At 42.5% G+C, this 25417-nt stretch overlaps 1 protein-coding gene across 1 annotated transcript; it reads right to left on the bottom strand.

The window, feature by feature from the left end:
- Positions 1-1563: 1563 nt before the first annotated feature.
- Positions 1564-25127, bottom strand: LOC115194437 (protein TEX261). Its single transcript, XM_029754133.1, has 6 exons — positions 24934-25127; positions 18606-18685; positions 18112-18265; positions 17850-17917; positions 17294-17396; positions 1564-1701 (listed from the first exon to the last, which is right to left on the bottom strand). The coding sequence occupies exons 1-6, from the start codon at positions 25001-25003 to the stop codon at positions 1586-1588; spliced, it is 591 nt and encodes a 196-aa protein (XP_029609993.1). The 5' UTR covers positions 25004-25127; the 3' UTR covers positions 1564-1585.
- Between the last annotated feature and the right edge of the window lie 290 nt (positions 25128-25417).

The raw sequence follows: 25417 nt of genomic DNA, 5'->3' as shown, positions 1-25417 counted from the left end.
TCTTAAAGTCACCATTGGCCTCATGGTGAAATCCCTGAGAGATTTCCTCTCCGGTAACTGAGTTAATAAGGACGCATGTATCGTTGTAGTGACTGGGTGTAAAAGTCACTGCTCAACTGACAGACCTTACAGATAATTGTATGTGTGGGGTAGAGATGAGGTACTCATTCAAAAATATGAAATACTATTATTGCACACAGAGTGAGTCCATGCAACTTGTGTGATTTGTTAAGCACATTTTAAGTCCTGAACTTATTTAGGTTGGCCATAACAAAGGGGTTGAATACTTATTTCAGCTTTCATTTTTTATTAAATTTGTTAAATGTCGCAAAAGCTAACTCCAAATCTCTATTTAACCCATTTTAAATGCAGGCTGCAAAACGACAAAATGTGTAAAAAGTCAAGGGGTGTGAATATTTTCTGAAAGCACTGTACCTTCCTCACAGCTAACCAGTCTTATACCATGCATCTTCCATACAACCAATCAGTGATGAGTCTCACACCATGTACTGCCTCTTTAATAATCACGTTATCAGTTCCTCTCTCTAAACACACCCAGATTCAGCCATAACAGGCATACAGAAATCATTGCACAAGTATTTTTGGGAATGTTTGTTCAGTTTTTTTAATCAATTGATATCCCCCCCCCAAAAAAATCACTTATATTATTTAAGCTTTTTTTCTTCTTTTAAACAGTTCAAGAGAATAAGTAATTTTATAACGATGGAGTCAATGATTGAAGGACAGTGAAGAAACAACAAAAATTCATTCCTATGGGTCCACGTACAAACACTGGGTTATAGGCGACCCCATACTAGTAGGGACACAACACAAGAGTGGCGTCCCAAATGGTACCCTATTCCCTATAGTGCACTACTTTTGACCAGGGCCCATGGGACTCAGGTCAAAAGTAGTACACTATGTAGGAAATAGGGTGCCATTTCGACTCATTCAAGGGATCCTATCTGGCCTCGTTTTACACCAACCCTGTTCTCATCCTCCCTTCCAACCTGACTTCTCCACTTAGCTGTTATTCATTAGGCACCAAACAGAAGAAAACTGACTATAAACAGAGAGGGAACAACATGAACTTGTCCAATAAGAAATGCTCGTTTCCGTTTTGCACTAATGAATACGGCCCAGACGACTCACACCAGCACGTAGTTTCCTTAATTAACAAACCTTTATAAAACAGAACAGAAGAGTGTTGCAGTAGAGCCTACAGAGGCTTTTACTGTAGCTGGAGAACAGCAGCCAGAGAGGGAGGGAGAGAAGCCTTCAGTTGTTCGTTGGCAGTCATCATCACAGACCGACATGGATACCCTATTCCCTATTTAGTGTACTATATAGGGAATAGGGTGCCATTTCGGACACAGACGAGTGTAAGAGAGATGTACAAGTCCTGTAAAACGCACTGCTGCTAGTCCGTAGTAATAGTGGAAGCTCTCATCTGCTCTGCTACGATGCACTCTCCTTCCTCCTCCTTTTCTTCCCTCCTCCTCCTCTGCAACCTCTCCTTTAGTCCCTTCCCAAATCTACCGCCATACCCACCCACCCACCCACCCCCAAAACCCCAGGTAGAGCATCAGTACATCTTCTGTCGACTAGGCAACACCGCCTCCTTGAGGAATGAGAAGATGAGCAGAATTCCGGACCTCTTGCCCCTCTTGCCCTTGGTGAAGTAATTTGAGACCACGTCATCTAGAGGGTGAGAAAAATAAAATTAATAACTGACCATCAATTCACTTTGTGAAAATGACAATATCTTTCAATCTTGGCACACCTGAATCAACTAATCCAGGGCTTGATGATTTGTTGAATCAGGTGTGTTGGTGCTAGTCTGGGAACCAGTCTTTTTAGCTAGCATTCCAATCCTGTCATTTGCCAAAGAGACTGGCATTTCGGCAATCTCAATGTTCAATATGCAACTGGATTTAAGGTGCAGTTGCTGACTGGTATTTGGAAACATTCATATTTTCCATGATAACGTTCTGCATTAGCGTTCTGCATTAGCATCGAACAGCCCCCGTGATATGCAACTTTTCAGGGAAGTTAGAAACCAATATACACAGGCAGTTAGAAAAGCCAAGGCTAGCTTTTTCAAGCAGAAATTTGCTTCCTGCAACACAAACTCCAAAAAGTTCTGGGACACTAAAGTCCTTGGAGAATAAGAGCACCTCCTCCCAGCTGCCCGCTGCACTGAGGATAGGAAACTCTGTCACCTCCGATAAATCCACTCTAATTGTGAATTTCAATAAGCATTTGTCTATGGCTGGTCATGCTTTCCACTCGGCTACCCCTACCCCAGTCAACAGCACTGCACTCCCCACAGCAACTCGCCCAAGCCTTCCCCATTTCTCCTTCTCCCAAATCCAGTCAGCTGATGTTCTGAAAGAGCTGCAAAATCTGGACCCCTACAAATCAGCCGGGCTAGACAATCTGGACCCTTTCTTTCTAAAATTATCTGCCGAAATTGTTGCAACCCCTATTACTAGCCTGTTCAACCTCTCTTTCGTGTCGTCTGAGATTCCCAAAGATTGGAAATCAGCTGCGCTCATCCCCCTCTTCAAAGGGGGGGACACTCTTGACCCAAACTGCTACAGACCTATATCTATCCTACCCTGCCTTTCTAAAGTCTTCGAAAGCCAAGTCAACAAACAGATTACCGACCATTTAGAATCCCACTGCACCTTCTCTGCTATGCAATCTGGTTTCAGAGCTGGTCATGGGTGCACCTCAGCCACACTCAAGGTCCTAAACGATATCTTAAACGCCATCGATAAGAAAAAATACTGTGCAGCCGTATTCATTGACCTGGCCAAGGCTTTCGACTCTGTCAATCACCACATCCTCATCGGCAGACTCAACAGCCTTGGTTTCTCAAATGATCACCCGGCACAGCCAGAAGAGGACTGGCCACCCCTCATAGTCTGGTTCCTCTCTAGGTTTCTTCCTAGGTTTTGGCCTTTCTAGGGAGTTTTTCCTAGCCACTGTGCTTCTACACCTGCATTACTTGCTGTTTGGGGTTTTAGGCTGGGTTTCTGTACAGCACTTTGAAATATCGGCTGATGTAAGAAGGGCTATATAAATACATTTTATTTGATTGCCTTGCCTGGTTCACCAACTACTTCTCTGATAGAGTTCAGTGTGTCAAATCGGAGGGCCTGTTGTCCGGGCCTCTGGCAGTCTCTATGGGGGTGCCACAGGGTTCAATTCTTGGGCCGACTCTTTTCTCTGTATACATCAATGATGTCGCTCTTGCTGCTGGTGAGTCTCTGATCCACCTCTACGCAGACGACACCATTCTGTATACTTCTGGCCCTTCTTTGGACACTGTGTTCACTACCCTCCAGACAAGGTTCAATGCCATACAACTCTCCTTCCTTGGTCTCCAACTGCTCTTAACCTCTCTGGGGTATGTGGGACGTGACCGTCCCACCTGCGGGACACACTCTTCAACAGCCAGTGAAATAGCAGGGCGCCAAATTCAAAACAACAAAAATCTCATATTTCAAATTTCTCAAACATAGAACTATTATATCCCATTTTAAAGATACACTTCTCGTTAATCCAACCACATTGTCCGATTTCAAAGGCTTTACAGCAAAAGCATAGCATTAGATTATGTTTGGACAGCACCTAAACAAGAAAAAACCACACAGCCATTTTCCAAGCAAGGAGAGGCGTCACAAAAACCAAGAACACAGCTAAAATTAATCACTAACCTTTGATGATCTTCATCAGATGGCACTCATAGGACTTCATGTTGCTCGATACAGTTCATATTTATATCCAAAAACCCCATTTTACATTGGCGTGTAATGCTCAGAAATGTTTTGCCTCCCAAAACTTCCGGTGAATGAGCACAACAATTTACAGAAATACTCATCATAAACGTTATAAAATATTAAACTGTAATTCAAAGAATTATAGATACACTTCTCCTTAATGCAACCGCTGTGTCAGATTTCAAAATACTTTACAGCGAAAGCACACTTTGCAATAATCTGAGTACAGCGTTCAGACACGAAACCAAACACGCCATTTTGTGGAGTCAATAAAACTCAAAATAATATTATAAATATTCACTTACCTTTGATGATCTTCATCAGAATGCACTCCCAGGGATACCAAATCCACAATAAATGTTTGTTTTGTTCGATAAAGTCCATAATTTATGTCCAAATACCTCCTTTTGTGCAGGTGTTCAGTCCACTACTCCAAATGCAGGAAGCGCACGAAAATGTCACGACAAAAAGTAAAAAAAAAGTTCTATTAACGTTCGTAGAAATATGTCAAATGATGTATAGCATCAATCTTTAGGATGTTTTTAACAAATCTTCAGTAATATTCCAACCGGACAATTCCAATGTCTTCAGAAAAGAAACAAAGCTCACACACGTGAGTGCACGCCTCTGAGCTCATGTAATTTCCTCACTCATCAATTTCCAGGCCCTCTTGTTCGCTCTATATTCACAGTAGAAGCATGAACAATGTTCTAAAGACTGTTGACATCTAGTGGAAGCCTTAGGAAGTGCAAAATGAACCCTAAGTCACTGCGTACTGGATAGGGAATCACTTGAAAAACTACAAGCCTCAGATTTCCACACTTCTTGCTTGGATTTTTCTCAGGTTTTTGCCTGCCATATGAGTTCTGTTATACTCACAGACATCATTCAAACAGTTTTAGAAACTTCAGTGTTTTCTATCCAAATCTACTAATAATATGCATATCCTACCTTCTGAGCCTGAGTAGCAGGCAGTTTAATTTGGGCATGCCTTTCATCCGGACATCAAAATACTGCCCCCAACCATAGAGAAGTTAAATACAAGTAAAACTAAATGCATGCTCTTCAACCGATCGCTGCCTGCACCTGCCCGCCTGTCCAGCATCACTACTCTGGACGGTTCTGACTTAGAATATGTGGACAACTACAAATACCTAGGTGTCTGGTTAGACTGTAAACTCTCCTTCCAGACTCACATCAAACATCTCCAATCCAAAGTTAAATCTAGAATTGGCTTCCTATTTCGCAACAAAGCATCTTTCACTCATGCTGCCAAACATACCCTCGTAAAACTGACCATCCCACCGATCCTCGACTTCGGCGATGTCATTTACAAAATAGCCTCCAATACCCTACTCAATAAATTGGATGCAGTCTATCACAGTGCCATCCGTTTTGTCACCAAAGCCCCATATACTACCCACCACTGCGACCTGTACGCTCTCGTTGGCTGGCCCTCGCTTCATACTCGTCGCCAAACCCACTGGCTCCAGGTCATCTACAAGACCCTGCTAGGTAAAGTTCCCCCTTATCTCCGCTCACTGGTCACCATAGCAGCACCCACCTGTAGCACGCGCTCCAGCAGGTATATCTCTCTGGTCATCCCTAAAGCCAACTCCTCCTTTGGTCGTCTCTCCTTCCAGTTCTCTGCTGCCAATGATTGGAACGAACTACAAACATCTCTGAAACTGGAAACACTTATCTCCCTCACTAGCTTTAAGCACCAGATATCAGAGCAGCTCCCAGATCACTGCACCTGTACATAGCACATCTATAATTTAGCCCAAACTACTACCTCTTCCCCTACAGTATTTATTTATTTTACTTATTTTGATCCTTTGCACCATATTATTTATATTTTAACTTTGAACTTTCTTCAAATAACAAATCTACCATTCCAGTGTTTTACTTGCTATACTTTATTTACTTTGCCACCATGGCCTTTTTTGCCTTTACCTCCCTTATCTCACATCATTTGCTCACATTGTATATAGTCTCATTTTTTTCTACTGTATCATTGATTGTATGTTGTTTTACTCCATGTGTAACTCTGTGTTTTTGTATTACATTTACATTTAAGTCATTTAGCAGACGCTCTTATCCAGAGCGACTTACAAATTGTATGGTGTCGAACTGCTTTGCTTTATCTTGGCCAGGTCGCAATTGTAAATGAGAACTTGTTCTCAACTTGCCTACCTGGTTAAATAAAGGTGAAAAAAAAATGTTGCACGGCCATCGCTCATCCATATATTTATATGTACATATTCTTATTCCATCCCTTACATTTGTGTATAAGGTAGTTGTTGTGAATTTGTTCGATTACTTGTTAGATATTAATTACTGCACTGTCGGAAGCATTTTGCTACACTTAACATCTGCTAACCATGTGTATGTGACAAATAAAATTAGATTTGATTTTTATTTGACTTGAACCCGATCGAACATCTCTGGAGAGATCTGAAAATAGCTGTGCAGCAACGCTCCCCATCCAACCTCACAGAGCTTGAGAGGATCTGCAGAGAAGAACGGGAGAAACTCCCCAAATACAGGTGTGCCATGCTGTCCCAAGAAGACTCAAGTCTGTAATCGCTGCCAAAGGTGCTTCAACAAAGCACTGAGTAAAGGGTCTGAATACTTATGTAAAAGTCATATTTCCATTTTTTTTAACAAACATTTCTAAATACCTGTTTTTGCTTTGTCATTATGTGGCATTGTGTGTAGATTGATGAGGGGGGGAAAAAACATTTAATCCATTTTAGAATAAGGCTGTAACGTAACAAAATGTGGAAAAAGTCAAGGGGTCTGAATACACTGTATGCTGGTCATCATGACTTGCTGACATTTTTATTTTAATATGCTCATTTCTGTTCTATTATTAGTCCCTCCTCTCTTAAGAGATGGAGTCCAGACAGGCTATTTTAGGAAACTTTCTGAATGGACATAGGCTTAGAAAGAATTAGCAAACTGGACCCATCAATCAAAGCCACCAGGGCATCTCCCGAGTGGCGCACTGCATTGCAGTGCTAGAGGCGTCCCCACAGACCCTGGTTCGTTCCCAGGCTGTCACAACCGTCCGCGATCGGGAGTCCCATAGGGCGGCACACAATTGGCCCAGCTTCGTCCGGGTTAGGGGAGGGTAGGCCGTCATTGTAAATAAGAATTTGTTCTTAACTGACTTGCCTAGTTAATTTAACGAGAATCCTCTGTTCTCCCTGCATCCAAAGTTATACTGAAATAGAACGTCAAAATGCCCAACGTTAGAATGTTTTCCTATCAGTCTAATTTGCATTTCTCCTTTCCTAAAACCTCTTCAAAACCTAGGCACAGCTTCAAATCTTGGCAGAAAGTAGGCAGAAAGTAGTAGAAATTCTCTTAGCTGGTCACTTTATTTTGGGTTATACAATTTGCTTCATTTGTTTTATTATCATGATTTATTCAAACTAATGTGCAATTGACCAAAAATAAGCCAACTTTATAAAGAGGCAACAATGGCCTTCTGTGTGTGTCAGGGCTCGACATACAGGGCTGCCCGGTTTTGGAAACCCTCCGGGCCAGTCGATCATCCCCGTCATACGCGCGCTGCACACATACAGTGCCTTCAGAAAGTATTCATACCGCTTGACTTATTCCACATTTTCTTGTGTTACAGCCTGAATTCAAAATGGATTGCATTGATTTCCCCCCCCTCACAGATCTACACACAATACCCCATAATTACAAAAGTTAAAACATGTTTTTAGAAATGTTGGTCCACATTTTGCCCACATATTTTAGAATGTAAAAATAAATGTCAATGTATAATTCCATTGGGAAGGCCTATTAAAATAATATTCATTTTTAAAGTGGTAATGCATATTTTTTGCATACATTGAGGTTATTATATATTTATACCTATAGGCTATTACAACAATTAAATATAAAAATGTAGATCCTTGAAAATTACAACTAAGTGCTTGAAAAAGTCCTTTATTTTGACTTGCCAATGTCTGTATCAACCCTGTACAGGCTACTTGCTCAGCTCGTAAATGAAAGAAAATCACCTGTTACTAAAATTATGCACGGATCATTTGCTTTTCTGTCAGATCTGGACCCTGCCAGTATTATTATTTTTTCATTCTGGCCTGTAGCTTTCAGTTGGCACTGGCCTGGTGTGCCACTGGCAAATTTATTTTAATGTCGAGCCCTGCTGTGTGCGGTGCGAGGAGGCCCTATATGTCTACCACTTTGTGTAGCCATTAGCGATACTAATGAAAATCACATGCTACTGTTCTTGTCTATTCATTTTCTGTATTATGTCATGTTTCGTGTGGACCCCAGGAAGAGTAGCTGCTGCTTTTGCAACAGCTAATGGCAATCCTAATAAAATACAAATAACTGTCTTCGGGCAGATGGAAAGATAATTTTGCACTTTATTTTAAAAGTCCAAATCAATTTAAAAACACAAGGGCACGCTAATTTAAGAGATGGCTAGTAATTATTAGCCTGGTTTTATGGGACAGGCCAGGTCTTAATCAATTATTTAAAATGTACGCAAGCAAATCATGCAACGGTCTAAGGCACTGCATCTCAGTGCTAGAGGTGTCACTACAGACCCTGGTTCGATTCCAGGCTGTATCCCAACCGGCTGTGATTGGGAGTCCCATAGGGCGGCGCACAATTGGCCCAGCATCGTCCGGGTTAGGGTTTGGCCGGCGAAGGCCGTCATTCTAAATAGGAATTTGTTCTTAACTGACTTGCGTAGTTAAAAAGGTTAAATAAAATAAAAATGAGCTAGCCAAATTAAAAAGTTTGTAGCACCAGTGCCACTAGTGGAAAAGTTTAGTATAGACTTAATTGCACATTTTATTAAACTTGACGCATTTGGCAATGTCTAACTTCAGTTCATTGGCACAAAATGTGTCAGACCCCCCCAAAAAAATGTGCTCTGGCTTGCATGGCACAGGTGGTGACCTAAATTCACCCAAGTAGGCTAGGCCTAATGTATATGCTAGCATAAAAATGGTGGATTAATTAGCCCAGCCTAGGAATTCACTTCTAATTTACACTCCCGTCTTCACTGTTCCCTTTTAGCGCAATTCACGCATCTCCGCTGGCATCTCTACTGGCCTCTCCCTCTTCCATCCTCTCTGTATTCCTCCTATAGCTGTTGAACCAGTGGCCTAGCCCAATGCGTGTCCCAGAAGTAGCAATATAGCTTGGCAATTTATTTTGAACAAGAAAAAAAAAGAAAAAATCTTTGCGATCACATTGGCTGGTGGTAAAAATGCAAGAAACGTGAATCCTCTGTTCTCCCTAAACCCAAAGTTATAATGAAATATATAACATCAGAATGCCCAACGTTAGAATGTTTCCAATCAAATGTATGAATAAAGCTAATATTTTCCTGTTAGTCTAATTTGCAAAAACATTGTGAATGGATGATAGCTGTGAGTGTTATCGAATCAGGATCAAATCCTGCTCAAGATCATTAATTAAAGAATGTTCATCTTTAGAGATTGCCGAAAGGCCAGTCTCTTTGGCAAATGGCAGGAGCGGAATGTAATAGTTGAACAAGGATGGCAACCAGGCAACATTGGTACTGGGCTAGAACAAAAATTTAAGACGACCTCGTTGGTCCAACCATAAGGTGAACAGTATTAAAACTTCTTAAGGCTCGGTTTATCTCCAATTCCTGCCTGAATGACGTGCCCAAAGTAAACTACCTGTAGCTCAAGCCCTGAAGCCAGGATATGCACATAATTGGTACCATTGGAAAAAAAACACTTTGAAGTTTGTAGAAATGTTAAAATAATATAGGAGACTATAACACAATAGATACAGTTGAAGTCAGAAGTTTACATACACCTTAGCCAAATACATTTAAACTCAGTTTTTCACAATTCCTGACATTTAATCCTAGTAAAAATTCCCTGTCTTAGGTCAGTTAGGATCACTAATTTATTTTACGAATGTGAAATGTCAGAATAATAGTAGAGAGAATGATTTATTTCAGCTTTTATTTCTTTCATCACATTCCCAGTGGGTCAGAAGTTTACATACACTCAATTAGTATTTGGTAGCATTGCCTTTAAATTGGAATAACTTGGGTCAAACGTTTCGGGTAGCCTTTCGCAAGCTTCCCACAATAAGTTGGGTGAATTTTGGCCCATTGCTCCTGACAGAGCTGGTGTAACTGAGCCAGGTTTCTAGGTCTCCTTGCTCGCACACGCTTTTTCAGTTCTGCCCACAAATTTTCTATGGAATTGAGGTCAGGGCTTTGTGATGGCCACTCCAATACCTTGACTTTGTTGTCCTTAAGCCATTTTGCCACAACTTTGGAAGTATGCTTTGGGTCATTGTCCATTTGGAAGACCAAATTGTGACCAAGCTTTAACTTCCTGACTGATGTCTTGAGATGTTGCTTCAATATATCCACATCATTCTCCTCCTCATGATGCCATCTATTTTGTGAAGTGCACCAGTTCCACCTGCAGCAAAGCACCCCACAACATGATGCTGCCACCCCCGTGCTTCACGGTTGGGATGGTGTTCTTCGGCTTGAAAGCCTCCCCCTTTCTCCTCCAAACATAACGATGGTCATTATGGCCAAACAGTTCTATTTTTGTTTCATCAGACCAGAGGACATTTCTCCAAAAAGTATGATCTTTGTCCCTATGTGCAGTTGCAAACCGTAGTCTGGCTTTTTTATGGCGGTTTTGGAGCAGTGGCTTCTTCCTTGCTGAACGGCCTTTCAGGTTATGTTGATATAGGACTCGTTTTACTGTGGATATAGATACTTTTTACCGGTTTCCTCCAACATCGTCACAAGGTCCTTTGCTGTTGTTCTGGGATTGATTTGCACTTTTCGCACCAAAGTACATTCATCTCTAGGAGACAGAACGCATTCCCTTCCTGAGCGGTATGACGGCTGCTTGGTCTGATGGTGTTTATACTTGCATACTATTGTTTGTACAGATGAACGTGGTACCTTCAGGCGTTTGGAAATTGCTCCCAAGGATGAACCAGACTTGTGGAAGTCCACAATTTTTTTCTGAGGTCTTGGCTGATTTTCCCATTATGTCGAGCAAAGAGGCACTGAGTTTGAAGGTAGGCCTTGAAATACATCCAGAGGTACGCCAATTGACTCAAATTATGTCACTTAGCCTATCAGAAGCTTCTAAAGCCATGACATCATTTTCTGTAATTGTCTAAGCTGTTTAAAGGCACAGTCAACTTGGTGTATGTAAACTTCTGACCCACTGGAATTGTGATACTGTGAGGTAAATGTGAAATAATCTGTCTGTGAACAATTACTTGTGTCTTGCACAAAATAGATGTCCTAACCGACTTCCCAAAACTATAGTTTGTTAACAAGAAATTTGCGGAGTGGTTGATAAACAAGTTTTAATGACTCCAACCTAAGTGTATGTAAACTTACGACTTCAACTGTATGGTTAGAGAAAATCCAAAGAAAAACCAACCAGAATTTTTTATTTTTTTGAGAGACCATCCTCTTAGAAATGCAAGAGAAAGGTCATACTGAAAATTAGCTCCCTGGATGCAATTCCTATGGCTTCCACAGGGTGTCAGCAGTCTATGTTCAAGGTTTCAGGCTTGTAACAGTTTTAGTAGAAGGACACAGTCTTGGAAATTCGTGTTTGCGCGCGCCATGAAGACATTACGCACCTGCTAAAATCGGTTTCCTATTGAACATACTTCTTTCTGAAAGAAATATTAGTTTGATTACATTTTAGGGTATCTGAGGAGAAAATAGAAACTTATTTTGATTTGTTGAAACAAAATTTTAGGGGTAGATTTTCAGATTCCTTTCTCTGAACGAGTGGATTACTCAAATGGATGGCGCCAACTAAACTGACCTTTTCGGATATAAAGAAGGCCTTTATCTAACAAAACGACCCTACATGTTATAGCTGGGATCCTTTGGATGACAAATCAGAGGAAGATTTTCAAAAAGTAAGTGAATATTTAATCGTTATATATGAATGTATGAAACCTGTGCCGGTGGAAAAATATTTTGATGTGGGGGCGCCGTCCTCAAACAATCGCATGGCATGTTTTCGCTGTAATAGCTACTGTAAATTGGAAAATGGAGTTAGATTAACAAGAATTTAAGCTTTCAGCCGATATAAGACACTTTTATATGTACCTAAATGTTTAAAATCCATAATATTTATGATTATTTATTTGAATTGCGCACCCTCCAGGTTCAACCGAAGTTGTCTCACTAGCGGGACACCAATCCTTAATTAAGACGACCTGGTTGATCCAACCATAAGGTGAACCCAATTGAGTGCTGACGTCATTTCCTGTCACAACTTGTGGACTTGTATACGTGCTGCTGTGCGTTTTGTTGCTAGCGTTACTTTGCTACCTGCCAACTTTCTGGTTTTTACTTTTTATTAATTACAGTTTTATATTTTTATTTTTTCCCCTCGCTCGACTTTCATGCAACTTTTTCACCCGGACGCTTTATCTGGACATGGTTCTACAGGACCTCCACCAGCCGAAGCTAAGTAATAACATTAACATTATGCCTTCTAAAAGATTTTAATCTGTTGTTCTACCCCTGAACAAGGCAGTTAACCCACTGTTCCTATGCCGTCATTGTAAATAAGAATTTGTTAACTGACTTGCCTAGTTAAATAAAGGTTAAATAAAATAACATTTGCAATCGCTGTACATGGTATAATATACAGTAGAACGATCGCCTTATTTTGAGGATAGCCGTGCTACAAGCCCAGCTTCAGACGCAATCGTTAGGCAAGGGTAATTTCAGCATAGGAAAGGATGAAACCGCGTCTGTGCCACCAATAAGTACAGATGGTAGTATTAATCCCCTCGCACAGTCCCCACAGCCGGACAATTTTCTCATGGCTTCTGGAAGGAAATGCTGTAGGAATGCTCAACCGGTGTCACTCATTCAATCGACAGAAACTTTCAACCGGTTCTCCACATTAAGCAACGAGTCGGAGTCAGAGGCCGAGCCTTCTCTGGTCTCTCCTCCACACATTACGGGGTCCCACCATTATCTCTGACAAATTGAAAACCCTAGTCATTGGCGACTCCATTACCCTCAGTATTAGACTTAAAAAGAATCATCCAGCGATCATACACTGTTTACCAGGGTCAGGGCTACCGACGTTAAGGCTAATCTGCAGATGGTGCTGGCTAAGGCTAAAACTGGCGAGTGTAGAGAGTATAGGGATATAGTTATCCACGTCAGCACCAACGATGTTAGGATGAAACAGTTAGAGGTCACCAAGCGCAACATAGCCTCAGCGTGTAAATCAGCTAGAAAGATGTGTCGGCATCGAGTACTTGTCTCCGGCCCCCTCCCAGTTAGGGGGAGTGATGAGCTCTACAGCAGAGTCTCACAACTCAATCGCTGGTTGAAAACTGTTTTCTGCCCCTCCCAAAAGATAGAATTTGTAGATAATTGGCCCTCTTTCTGGGACTCACCCACAAACAGGACCAAGCCTGGCCTGCTGAGGAGTGAGACTCCATCCTAGCTGAAGGGGTGCTCTCATCTTGTCTATGAACATACAGGTTTCTAACTCCTCTAGCTCCACAATGAAATAGGGTGCAGGCCAGGCAGCAGGCTGTTAGCCAGCCTGCCAGCTTAGTGGAGTCTGCCACTAACACAGTCAGCGTAGTCAGCTCAGCTATCCCCATTGAGGCTGTCTGTGCCTCGATTTAGGTTGGGCAAAACTAAACATGGCGGTGTTTGCCTTAGCAATCTCACTGGAATAAAGACCTCCTCCATTCCTGCCATTATTGAAAGAGATTGTGATATCTCACATCTCAAAATAGGGCTACTTAATGTTAGATCCCTCACTTCCAAGGTAGTTATAGTCAATTAACTAATAACTGATCATAATCTTGATGTGACTGGCCTGACTGAAACATGGCTTAAGCCTGATGAATTTACTGTGTTAAATGAGGCCTCTCCTCCTGGTTACAGTAGTGACCATATCCCCTGCTCATCTCACAAAGGCGGAGGTGTTGCTAACATTTACGATAGCAAAATGCAATTTACAAAAAAAATATGACTGCGTTTGTCTTTTGAGCTTCTAGTCATGAAATCTATGCAGCCTATTCAATCACTTTTTATAGCTACTGTTTACAGGCCTACTGGGCCGTATACAGTGTTCCTCACTGAGTTCCCTGAATTCCAATCAGACCTTGTAGTCATGGCAGATAATATTCACATTTTTGGTGACTTTAATATTCACATGAAAAAGTCCACAGACCCACTCCAAAAGGCTTTCGGAGCCATCATCGACTCAGTGAGTTTTGTCCAACATGTCTCCGGACCTACTCACTGCCGTGTCATACTCTGGACCTAGTTTTGTCCCGTGGAATAAATATTGTGGATCTTAATGTTTTTCCTCATAGTCCTGGAGTATCGGACCAACATTTTATTATGTTTGCAATCGCAACAAATAATCTGCTCAGACCCCAACCAAGGATCATCAAAAGCCGTGCTATAAATTCTCAGACAACCAAAAGATTCCTAGATGCCCTTCCAGACTCCCTCCACCTACCCAAGGACGTCAGAGTACAACAATTGGTTAACCACCTAACTGAGGAACTTAATTTAACCTTGCGTAATACCCTAGATGCAGTCGCACCCCTAAAAACAAAAAAAACATTTGTCATAAGAAACTAGCTCAGTTATCCTGAGTCTGCACAACTCTGCCAGGACCTAGGATGAAGGGAGAGACTTAAGTTTTTTTAATCCTATATCTCTTGACACATTCATGAAAATAGTCATGGCCTCTAAACCTTCAAGCTGCATACTGGACCCTATTCCCACTAAACTACTGAAAGAGCTGCTTCCTGTGCTTGGCCCTCCTATGTTGAACATAAATGGCTCCCTATCCAGCGGATGTGTACCAAACTCACTAAAAGTGGCAGTAACAAAGCCTCTAATGAAAAAGCCAAACCTTGACCCAGAAAATATAAAAAACTAAAAATCGGCCTATATCAAATCTCCCATTCCTCTTAAAGATTTTAGAAAAAGCTGTTGCGCAGCAACTCACTGCCTTCCTGAAGACAAACAATGTATATGAAACGTTTCAGTCTGGTATTAGACCCCATCATAGCATTGAGACTGCACTCGAAAGTGGTAAATGACCTTTTAATGGCGTCAGACCAAGGCTCTGCATCTGTCCTCGTGCTCCTAGACCTTAGTGCTGCTTTTGATACCATCGATCACCACATTCTCTTGGAGAGATTGGAAACTAAAATTGGTCTACATGGACAAGTTCTGGCCTGGTTTAGATCTTATCTGTCAGAAAGATATCAGTGTCACTGGATGGTTTGTACTCTGACAAATCAACTACATTTCGGTGTTCCTCAAGTTTCCGTTTTAGGACCTCTATTGTTTTCACTATATATATATATTCGGAAACATAATGTTAACTTTCACTGCTATGCGGACGATACACAGCTGTACATTTCAATGAAAGATGGTGAAGCCCCAAAATTGCCCTACCTGGAAGCCTGTGTTTCAGACATAAGTGGATGGCGGCACATTTTTTTATTTTAAACTCGGACAAAACAGAGATGCTAGTTCTAAGTCCCAAGAAACAAAGGGATCTTCTGTTGGATCTGACAATTAATCTTGATGGTTGTACAGTCATCTCAAATAAAACTGTAAAGGACATTGGCGTTACTCTGGACCCTGATCTCTCTTTTGAAGAACATATCAAGACATTTCAAGGACAGTTTTTTTTACATCTATACATCTATGTAACATTGCAAAAATCTTAAAACTTTCTGTCCAAAAATGCAGAAACATTCACCCATGCTTTTGTCACTTCTAGATTAGACTACTGCAATGCTCTACCTTCCGGCTACCCGGATAAAGCACTAAATCATTTTCAGTTAGTGCTAAACACAGCTGCTAGAATCTTGACTAAAACCAAAAAATCTGACCATATAACTCCAGTGCTAGCCTCTCTACACTGGCTTCCTGTTAAGGCTAAGGATGATTAAGGTTTTACTGCTAACCTACCAAGGGTTACATGGGCTTGCTCCTAGCTATCTTTCTGTTTTGGTCCTGCTGTACATACCTACACATACGCTATGGTCACAAGACGCAGGCCTCCTTAGTGCCTCTACAATTTCTAAGCAAACAGCTGGAGGCAGGGCATTCACCTATAGAGCTCCATTTTTATAGAATGTTCTGCCTATCCATGTCAGAGACGCAGACTCGGTCTCGACCTTTAAATCTTTATTGAAGACTCATCTCTTCAGTAGGTCCTATGAGTATAGTCTGGCCCAGGGATGTGAAGGTGAAAGGAAAAGCACTAGAGCGACGAACCACCCTTGCTGTCTCTGCCTGGCCGGTTCCCCTCTCTCCACTAAGATTCTCTGCCTCTAACCCTATTACAGGGGCTGAGTCACTGGCTTACTGGTGCTCTTCCATGCAGTCCCTAGGAGGGGCGCGTCACTTGAGTGGGTTGAGTCTCTGACGTGATCTTCCTGTCCGGTTTGGTGCCCCCCTCTGGTTTGTGCCGTGGGGGAAATCTTCGTGGGCTATACTCGGCCTTGTCTCTGGGTAGTAAGTTGGTGGTTGAATATTAATCTCTAGTGGTGTGGGGGCTGTTCTTTGGCAAAGTGTGTGGGGTTATATCCTGCTTGGTTGGCCCTGTCCGGGGGTACAATGTCTCCCGATCCCGCCTGTCTCAGCCTCCAGTAATTATACTCCAATAGTTTGTGTCGGGGGGCTAGGGTCAGTTTTATATCTGGAGTACTTCTCCTGTCTTATTCGGTGTCCTGTGTGAATTTAAGTAGGCTCCCACTAATTCTCTCTCTCTCTCTCTCTCTCTCTCTCTCAGAGGACCTGAGCCCTAGGACCATGCCTCGGGACTACCTGGCCTGATGACTCCTTGCTGTCCCCAGTCCACCTGGTCGTGCTGCTGCTCCAGTTTCAACTGTTCTGCCTGCGGCTATGGAACCCTGACCTGTTCACTGGACATGCTACCTTGTCTCGGACCTGCTGTTTTCGAATCCCTCTCCACCACACCAGCTGTCTCTAACTCTGAATGATCGGCTATGAAAAGCCAACTTGACATTTACTCCTGAGGTACTGACCTGTTGCACCGTCTACAACCACTGTGATTATTATTATCTGACCCTGCTGGTCATCTATGAAAGTTTGAACATTTTGGCCATGTACTGTTATAATCTCTACCCGGCCCTCACCAGAAGAGGACTGGCCCCCCTCAGAGCCTGGTTCCTCTCTAGGTTTCTTCCTGGGTTCCTGCCTTTCTAGGGAGTTTTTCCTAGCCACCGTGCTTCTACAGCTGCGTTGCTTGCTGTTTGGGGTTTTGGCCTGGGTTTCTGTACAGCACTTTGAGATAACAGCTGATGTAAAAAACGGTTTTATAAATACATTTGATTGATTACGACGACCTGGTCGGTCCAACCATAAGGTGAATAGTATTAAGACAACCTGGTTCGTCCAACCACAAGGTGAACAGTATCATAGAGCTCACCTCCTTGTTGCATGGTGGATGGAAGCACGTTCTCCCCAGCAGAGAGTGATACGAAGAACGAGAAGGGGATAATCCACAGACAGATGGTGAAGTACGCAAGGACCTTTAGGGATAGAAGAAGAGGTAGAGGTGAGGAGAGAGGAGACATGGAAGGTGAGGAGAGAGGAGACATGGAAGGTGAGGAGACATGGAGGGTGAGGAGACACATGGGTACAAGGCAAGACCAGGATTTCTTCCAAACCAGGTAAAACTCTGGGCCTTAAAGCTAATAACTAGGGCTGAGAGTTTTTCCTGGTCAGCTCCTAATTTCAGGTCCTAGTAGTGTTATATTGACTGTTCGTAAAAAATAATATGGTTTCTTGATTGACTGGCCGACCAACTAATCAGAGCTTTCTATTTCATAGCAACTATCTTTTCTTTGGCGAGGTATGAGCCATCTCCCTTCCATTGTGTCAAGTGAATAAATGAATATGTACCCTGCAATACTTTGCTCATTGGAGCTCAGGAGTGATCAACACAGATTAGGCTTACCTTAGAGTGTGTGACCTAAGCTTACCTCTGAGAAGGGGTAATACTCTGCTGCAAAGTACTGGAAGGCCATGTAGTGGTTCAGCACCACCAATACTGTGAGTGAGAGAGAGACAGGCAGAGAGAGAGAGAGAGAGACAGATGTTAAAACTCCTGAACATGTATCAGATCGCGTGATCAGGTAAACACTACTGTCCCGGCATATTGTACATAGACCGTCTATACATAGAGAAGCTATCCCCACTACACACTGGTTTCTGTCTCTGCAGCTGCCTGTCTCTGATGCTCACCACAGGAGAGGATGAAGTTAGGTGAGCTCAGCAGTATGTAAGGGAAGGTCTGCAGGAGGCCAAAGTACACCAGGTTGGTGAAGAGACCACAGCCCATCATCAGCCATGGGAAGCCCTCAAACAGGTACAGCCCCGACAGCACACCTGTGGAGAACTAGAGAGGATGCATGCACAGAGCAAGGGTTAGCTGCTAGTACTTCAAAACATCTGGATTGGGAGTCAAGGTTACAGGACATAAGGGTCAGGGGTTTTCCCTGATCACATGATCTTGAAAAACTCAGGACCTTATAGGCTATAACTAGGGTTTGGAGTTTTTCCTGGTCAGGTAAAGTGGTGACCAGGAAAAACTCCTAGCCCCTATTAAAGAGGGAATGGACAGAGAAAGATTGGGTGGTCAGAGAGCTCCGTTTCCATGACATTCTAAATACAAGTGCTTCTAGAGGACATCATTTGCATTGTGTTAGAATTGATATCAGTCAAGAGACACTACTCACCAGTATCATGTACTTTATTATTCGACTAGTGGCAACTGTGTATTCTTCTATTAGTTCTGCCAAATAATACAGGCCAGCAGCTGGGGGGGAGGAGGAGGAGAGACATACTAATAAACAACAAGAACAAACCAAATGCATTACCAGCTTGTCCGTAGACGGGTTGGTTGGTTAGCAACAAAACCGCCATTATGAGGTAAAACAGACGGGGTTGGCTTAGACTGTTAACATAAAACTACATTTCGTCTCCGATGTTTATTGAAAACATAAATACATTTGCACACTGAGCACTTGTTGTTTCTCAAATACATTGTTACAGTTATTGGTTAGCTAGGTAGCCAATTCTTGCCATGAGTAAAAACACCTCAAAACAAGACATGGTGTCAAGAATAAGATAAAACTAGATGAAATGAGACTCCTACAATTCTCCACATGGCATCTTCATGTCATAGTTGCTAGCAATCTGACCGTTCAGAATCGCAACACACAGACTTCTGTCCCATTTGAATAGTGCACATCGTTTTGGTGACGTCAGTTAACCCGTCTATAGACTGCACTGTAACATACGAGAGATGAGATCAATTGAGGATGAACACACACGACCCAAAATAACCCCTGAAAAACTGAAGGTAGCCTAGATAGAAGCAGACATTTACTAACATGCTTCCAGAAGAGGCTACTTGAGACAACGGCACTATAACAAGTCAAAACATTTAGGTCAAAGAGAAGCTGGTGACAGATACACCCCAGGCAAGCACACAGGAGGACACTGCATCTCATCACGCAAGGCAAGGCACTCCCCCACTCGTCCGCACAGACCAGAGTTTTCCACTAGCGCCGGCTGTCGGCTATACAGCCGGTTACACACTCATTTTCAGTCGGGTACTTTTTCCACTTAAATTAACTAAGCTACTTTTCAATTCTCAGGTCAGAAAAAAAGTCTGTTGAGACCTCCAGCTAGAATGAACGATATGCATCTTCAAGCGATCTATTGATAGGATAGGACAGGTGCCTGTCAGTCAAAGTGAGCAATGACCGGGAAACACTGCTGGTTTGACAGCCTGCCGTCTGTCCCGCCTCCCGGTACCTGGGTGTATGTGTTGTGTACACTGTGGTTGCAGTCAAATTCTTTCACATGGAGGAGGAAAGCATGATGCTCCTCCATAATCCATGTGAGTCAATTTGCACCTCTCATATATTGTGGAAACGACGAGTCAAAATCCACTTAGCCTATTGTTTTCTGGCACATTAGAAGTGCTGGGTCATAGCCCCATTCATAGACCCTCACTACTTTGGTGCATACTGACGATAGTATCTTCTGACAGGGGAAGTCATGTTAAGAGCCCCGACGATTGCACAAAAAATGTACACGCATCACTTGCGGCAATGTTTTGGAAAAATAAGGAACGTATTCATATCAGCAAGCAATAATTTTCAAAAAACAAAAAGGTACATTGACACAGCTTTTATAGGGTTAGGATTAGTGTTCCCACATGCCCATATCTCCATGTTACAGCGCTCGTTTACAGAAGACAGATAGTAGCCATCACCTGCACCAATTAGCTATCTAGCGTGCTCCGAACACCTTTGTGTGAGCTGAGGAGGAAGAGCAGTTGGTCAGCTGGAGGCACACAGGATCTGTGAAAAACTGCTACAATAATTGTATATTTTATTTGAAAGATTATTTTTCAGTGACATGAAAGATAAGGGGCACATCAGTATGTTTCCAAAACCGTTTAGAGAGCGATGATAATTGACGTTAAAAACAGTGTCAATTGTAGTTTACACAGAGCCAAATGTGGGCGAATGTAATGGCTGAAAACCCTACATAGGGCTTCCGAGTGGCGCAGCGGTCTAAGGCACTGCATCTCAGTGCAAGAGGCGTCGCTACAGTCCCTGGTTCAAATCCAGGCTGTATCACATCCGGCCATGATTGGGAGTCCCATAGGGCAGCGCACAATTTGGCCCAGCGTCGTCCAGGTTTGGCAGCCATTGTAAATAACAATATGTTCTTAACTGACTTGCCTAGTTAAATAAAGGTGAAATTAAAAGAAAAGAAAAATACATATGGAGATGGGTTTGAGAGAGCTAAGTCTTCAGCTGATTGATGAACAGCAAACATTTTTTTGATTTATTTAACCTTTAACTAGGCAAGTCAGTTAAGAACAAATTCTTATTTACAGAAGAACAGCAAACGTGACTATTTTATAAATGGTGTCAAACTGACTGAATAATGTCAATGTCATATCCTTGCCATTCATAAATCATACAACATAGTTATATGTCCATGGTATCACATCGGGACAAGTAAACTAAAGATCTCATTTGTATTTTCAATATGAAGTCTATCAGGACTTGCCAGACAGTGACGTTAAAAGTGAGTGACTCGTCAGCAGCCTACCGAATAAAAAAAAAAGTGGTCAGGTGAAGCAGATGCTAAGCTACAGGACTGTTTTGCTAGCACAAACTGCAATATGTTCCAGAATTCTTCTGATGGCATTGAGGAGTACAACACATCAGTCATTGGCTTCATCAATAAGTGCATCAATGACTTCGTCCCCACAGTGACTGTACATACATACCCCAAACAGAAGCCAAGGATTACAGGCAACATCCGCACTGAGCTAAAAGAGTAGCGCTACCACTTTCAAGGCGCGGGACACTAACCTGGAAGCTTATAAGAAATCCCGCTATGCCCTCTGACGAACCATCAAACAGGCAAAGCATCAAAACAGGACTAAGATCGAATCATACTACACCGGCTCAGACGCTCGTCGGATGTGGCAGGGCTTGCAAACTATTACAGACTACAACGGGAAGCACAGCCACGAGCTGCCCAGTGACACGAGCCTATCAGGCAAGCTAATTTACGTCTAGGCTCGCTTCAAGCCAAGTAACACAAACATGCATGAGAGCACCAGCTGTTCCGGATGACTGTGATCACGCTTTCTGCAGCGGACGTGAGTAAGACCTTAAAACAGGTCAACATTCACAAGGCCCGCTGGCCAGTTAGTTCCTGGATTACCAGGAAATGTACTCCGAGCATGCACTGACCAACTGGCAAGTGTCTTCACGGACATTTTCAACCTCTCCCTGTCTGAGTCTTTAATACCATCATGTTTCAAGCAGACCACCATAGTCCCTGTGCCCAAGAACACAAAGGCAACCTGCCTAAATGACTACCGACCCATAACACTCACGTCTGTAGCCATGAAGTGCTTTGAAAGGCTGGGCATGGCCCACAACACCATTATCCCAGAAACCCTAGACCCACTCCAATTTGCATACTGCCCCAACAGATCCACAGATGATGCAATCTCTATTGCACTCCACAGTGCCCTTTCCCACCTGGAAAAAAGGAACACCTATGTGAGAATGCTATTCATTGACAACAGCTCAGCGTTCAACACCATAGTGCCCTCAAAGCTCATCACTATGCTAAGGACCCTGGGACTAAACACCTCCCTCTGCAACTGGATCCTGGACTTTCAGAGGGGCCGCCCCCAGGTGGTAAGGGTAGGTAATAATACATCCGCCACGCTGATCCTCAACACTGATCCTCAACAGTGCCTCCTGTACTCCCTGTTCACTCATGACTGCATGGCCAGGCACGACTCCAACACCATCATTAAGTTTGCTGATGACACAACAGTGGAAGGCCTGATCACAGACAACAATGAGAATGACCTCCCCCCTATAGACCGAGACCTGGCCATGTGGTAACAGGACAACAACCTCTCCCTCAACGTGATCAAGAGAAAGGAGATGATTGTGGACGACAGGAAAAGGATGACCCAGCACGCACCCATTCTGATCGACGGGGCTGTAGTGGAGCAGGTTGAGAGCTTCAAGTTCCTTGGTGTCCACATCACCAACAAAGTATCATGGTCAAAGCACACCAAGACAGTCTTGAAAAGGGCACGACAAAACCCATTCCCCCTCTGGAGACGGCTGCACCATCAAGCGCATCCTGACTGGTTGCATCACTGCCTGGTGTGGCAACTGCTCGGCCTCCGACCGCAAGACACTTCAGAGGGTAGTGCGAACGGCCCAGTTAATCACTGGGGCCAAGCTTCCTGCCATCCAGGACCTCTACACCAGGCGGTGTCAGAGGAAGGCCCTAAAAATGGTCAGACTCCAGCCACCCAAGTCATAGACTGTTCTCTCTGCTACCGCACGGCAAGCGGTACCGGAGCGCTAAGTCTAGGTCCAAGAGGCTTCTCAACAGCGTCTACCCCCAATCCATAAAACTCCTGAACAGCTAATCAAATGGCTAACCAGACTATTTGCATTGCCCTTTTATTTCCTATTTTTTACTTAACACGTATTTTTATTAAAACTGCATTGTTGGTTAAGGGCTTGTAAGTACGCCTTTCACTAAGGTCTACATCTGTTGTATTCGGCGCATGTGACAAACAATATTTGATTTTAATTTCTCTTTGCTTATTTGAGCTGTTCTTGCCATAATATGGACTTGGTCTTTTACCAAATAAGGCTATCTTCTGTATACCATCCATACCTTGTCACAACACAACTGATTGTCTCAAACGCATTACGAAGGAAAGAAATTCCACAAATTAACTTAAGGCTAACTGAAATGCATTCCAGGTAACTACCTCATGAAGCTGGTTGAGAGAATGCCAAGAGTGTGGTTACTACATGATTCCATGTGTTATTTGATAGTTTTGCTCTAAAACCAAGATAATTTGGGCTATTTATTTCATTTCAGTTAATAAAATACATAATTTGAAGAACAGTTATGTCAATTCATATCTTGCAATGAAATAATTTTATCTCAAGAGAAGACAGGTTAAATATAAAAAAAAGAAAAAAAAAGAAAAAAAAAGCTTAATGTTAAAAAGCTTAATGTTCCCTTTCTGAATTCATATATTTTCAGTAATTTAGATTTGTAAACACAATACCAGAACACAATACCACAACACATTTGTCCAATCTGGGAGGTAAATACTCAAAGTATTCAATAATTTCTCTGTGGATTTGGATGGAACGAAGGCATTATTAGAACGTACCACCAAAAAAGAGCATTACATCCACATGGAATATCTTAATTTACTAGTTATTAGTAAAGACTAAGTTATTGCTGATGAGTTGCTAAATTGACAGTTAATACGTATTATGACAGTGTCTAACAAGACTGAGATATTTTTTTTTGCCTATGTGACAAAACAAGGTTCACTGACTATCACTTTGAAACTAGTATTATCATCTAAGCTTACAGACGCACATTTATGTAGCACAGGAAGAAAATAATGTATCAAGCATCTGCAAAGCTAAGCCTACTAGACTTTTTTTTAAGGGCATAAACCAGGCATCTCCCATAGTTTATTGTACAGTAGTTTATAATTTATTTGGTGGAGATATAGGCGGCATGTGCTTTTTTTTATTGAGTAGATAAATCATTGATGACTCGGCCCAAGACGCAATGGAATGTTGCAACCCCTCCTCCACAGGTACGCATGCTCCAGCTGGCAGAGGTTCAACGTTGCCAGGTGAGATGACATCATGAGTTTCTGAAAGTGCCAACGTGGACAGGACAGGGCAACAGTTGCGTGCTAGATATTCCTCTCCAGCTATTGATTTTCTGTTAAGTTCATTGGCTATACAGTAACGTTACAGTACGTTGCGTACTTTTGTAAACAGTGGTAAAAGACAGTTAGCCACTTGCATAACAACAACATGGGCCACTAGCACTAGTTTGTTTTATATGGCCCAGTGCCCTAGGTCGGCTGAGTTTCACATTTTAGACTATTCCATTAGCCTTTAAAATAATCTCCACCCACCCGGGGCACCGGCCCTTGCAAAACGAACTGGCCCAATGACAATGTACAGGTGTTAGCTATTTCGGTAGCAAGCTAACAATGGCTAGTTAGCTTTGTCACAAGTTGCAGGGTGGATGAAACGGTTGAGGCAATACGAGATGAGTGGTTGACGTTACATAGGCAATGACTTGTTGGCTAGTTTAATGTCAAATAACTGGTTACTAACGTTTCACGCGCAAGGTATTAGTCGATTCGCTTAAACCCTCTTGGACATGAACCATAGCTAACGTTAGCTAGTTACTTGATTGAGTTGGCTTTTAGCTCGCTAGCAAGTTAGCTATGGGAATTTGCCACACTGTGTGCATTGCTAGCTACAAGGTTAATATTATCCTAGCAAGTCAGTTGAGTAAATTTTCTTCCGCTACATTGTCGATTGTTTGTCTCTCCGAGCCGAGGTCAAAGTGACAGGTATCAATACAAGGCGGGTGGGAAAATAAAGGCAATGTGGCGATGCTAACAACTTCAACATGTAACGTTACAAGTAAACTCACCAATTGCTAGTGTGACGAAAGATATTTGTATCACCAACGACAGCCAACTTAGTAAATAAATAAACCACATCTCGTTTCATGTAAAATAAAACACATACATATGAAAAAACAAAAGTGACAGTGAGTGCTACGCTTGGAAATAATTTAGCTAACTGATGGATGGTCAAAGTTCCACCCCTCAAGGATCCAGTGTGCCGCTGAGGGTACAGCGCCAGTTCTGTTCGGAGGAGGAATTGCAGCAACCTTTTGTGCCGCTATGCTTCCCACAGAGAGGGACTGAGATAGATAAATTAATCAAATACATTGTTATCAGAAGTGAATGTGCTGCAATTACCTGTTGGTTTTCCATGCATGCTGTAATTTATTAAATATTAGTAGTGAGACAATAGTAGAAATATAGTATAATAATAGGCTATTTTATTTCTGTTAATTTCATCACACACACCTACACAAAGGGGGGTAGCAGCATTTTTTTTTAAACCAA

This window comes from Salmo trutta, chromosome 5, assembly GCF_901001165.1.
Source record: "Salmo trutta chromosome 5, fSalTru1.1, whole genome shotgun sequence".
Taxonomy (NCBI): domain Eukaryota; kingdom Metazoa; phylum Chordata; class Actinopteri; order Salmoniformes; family Salmonidae; genus Salmo; species Salmo trutta.
The sequence above is the reverse complement of the archived record's forward strand: the minus strand, read 5'-3'. Positions and strand labels throughout refer to the sequence as shown.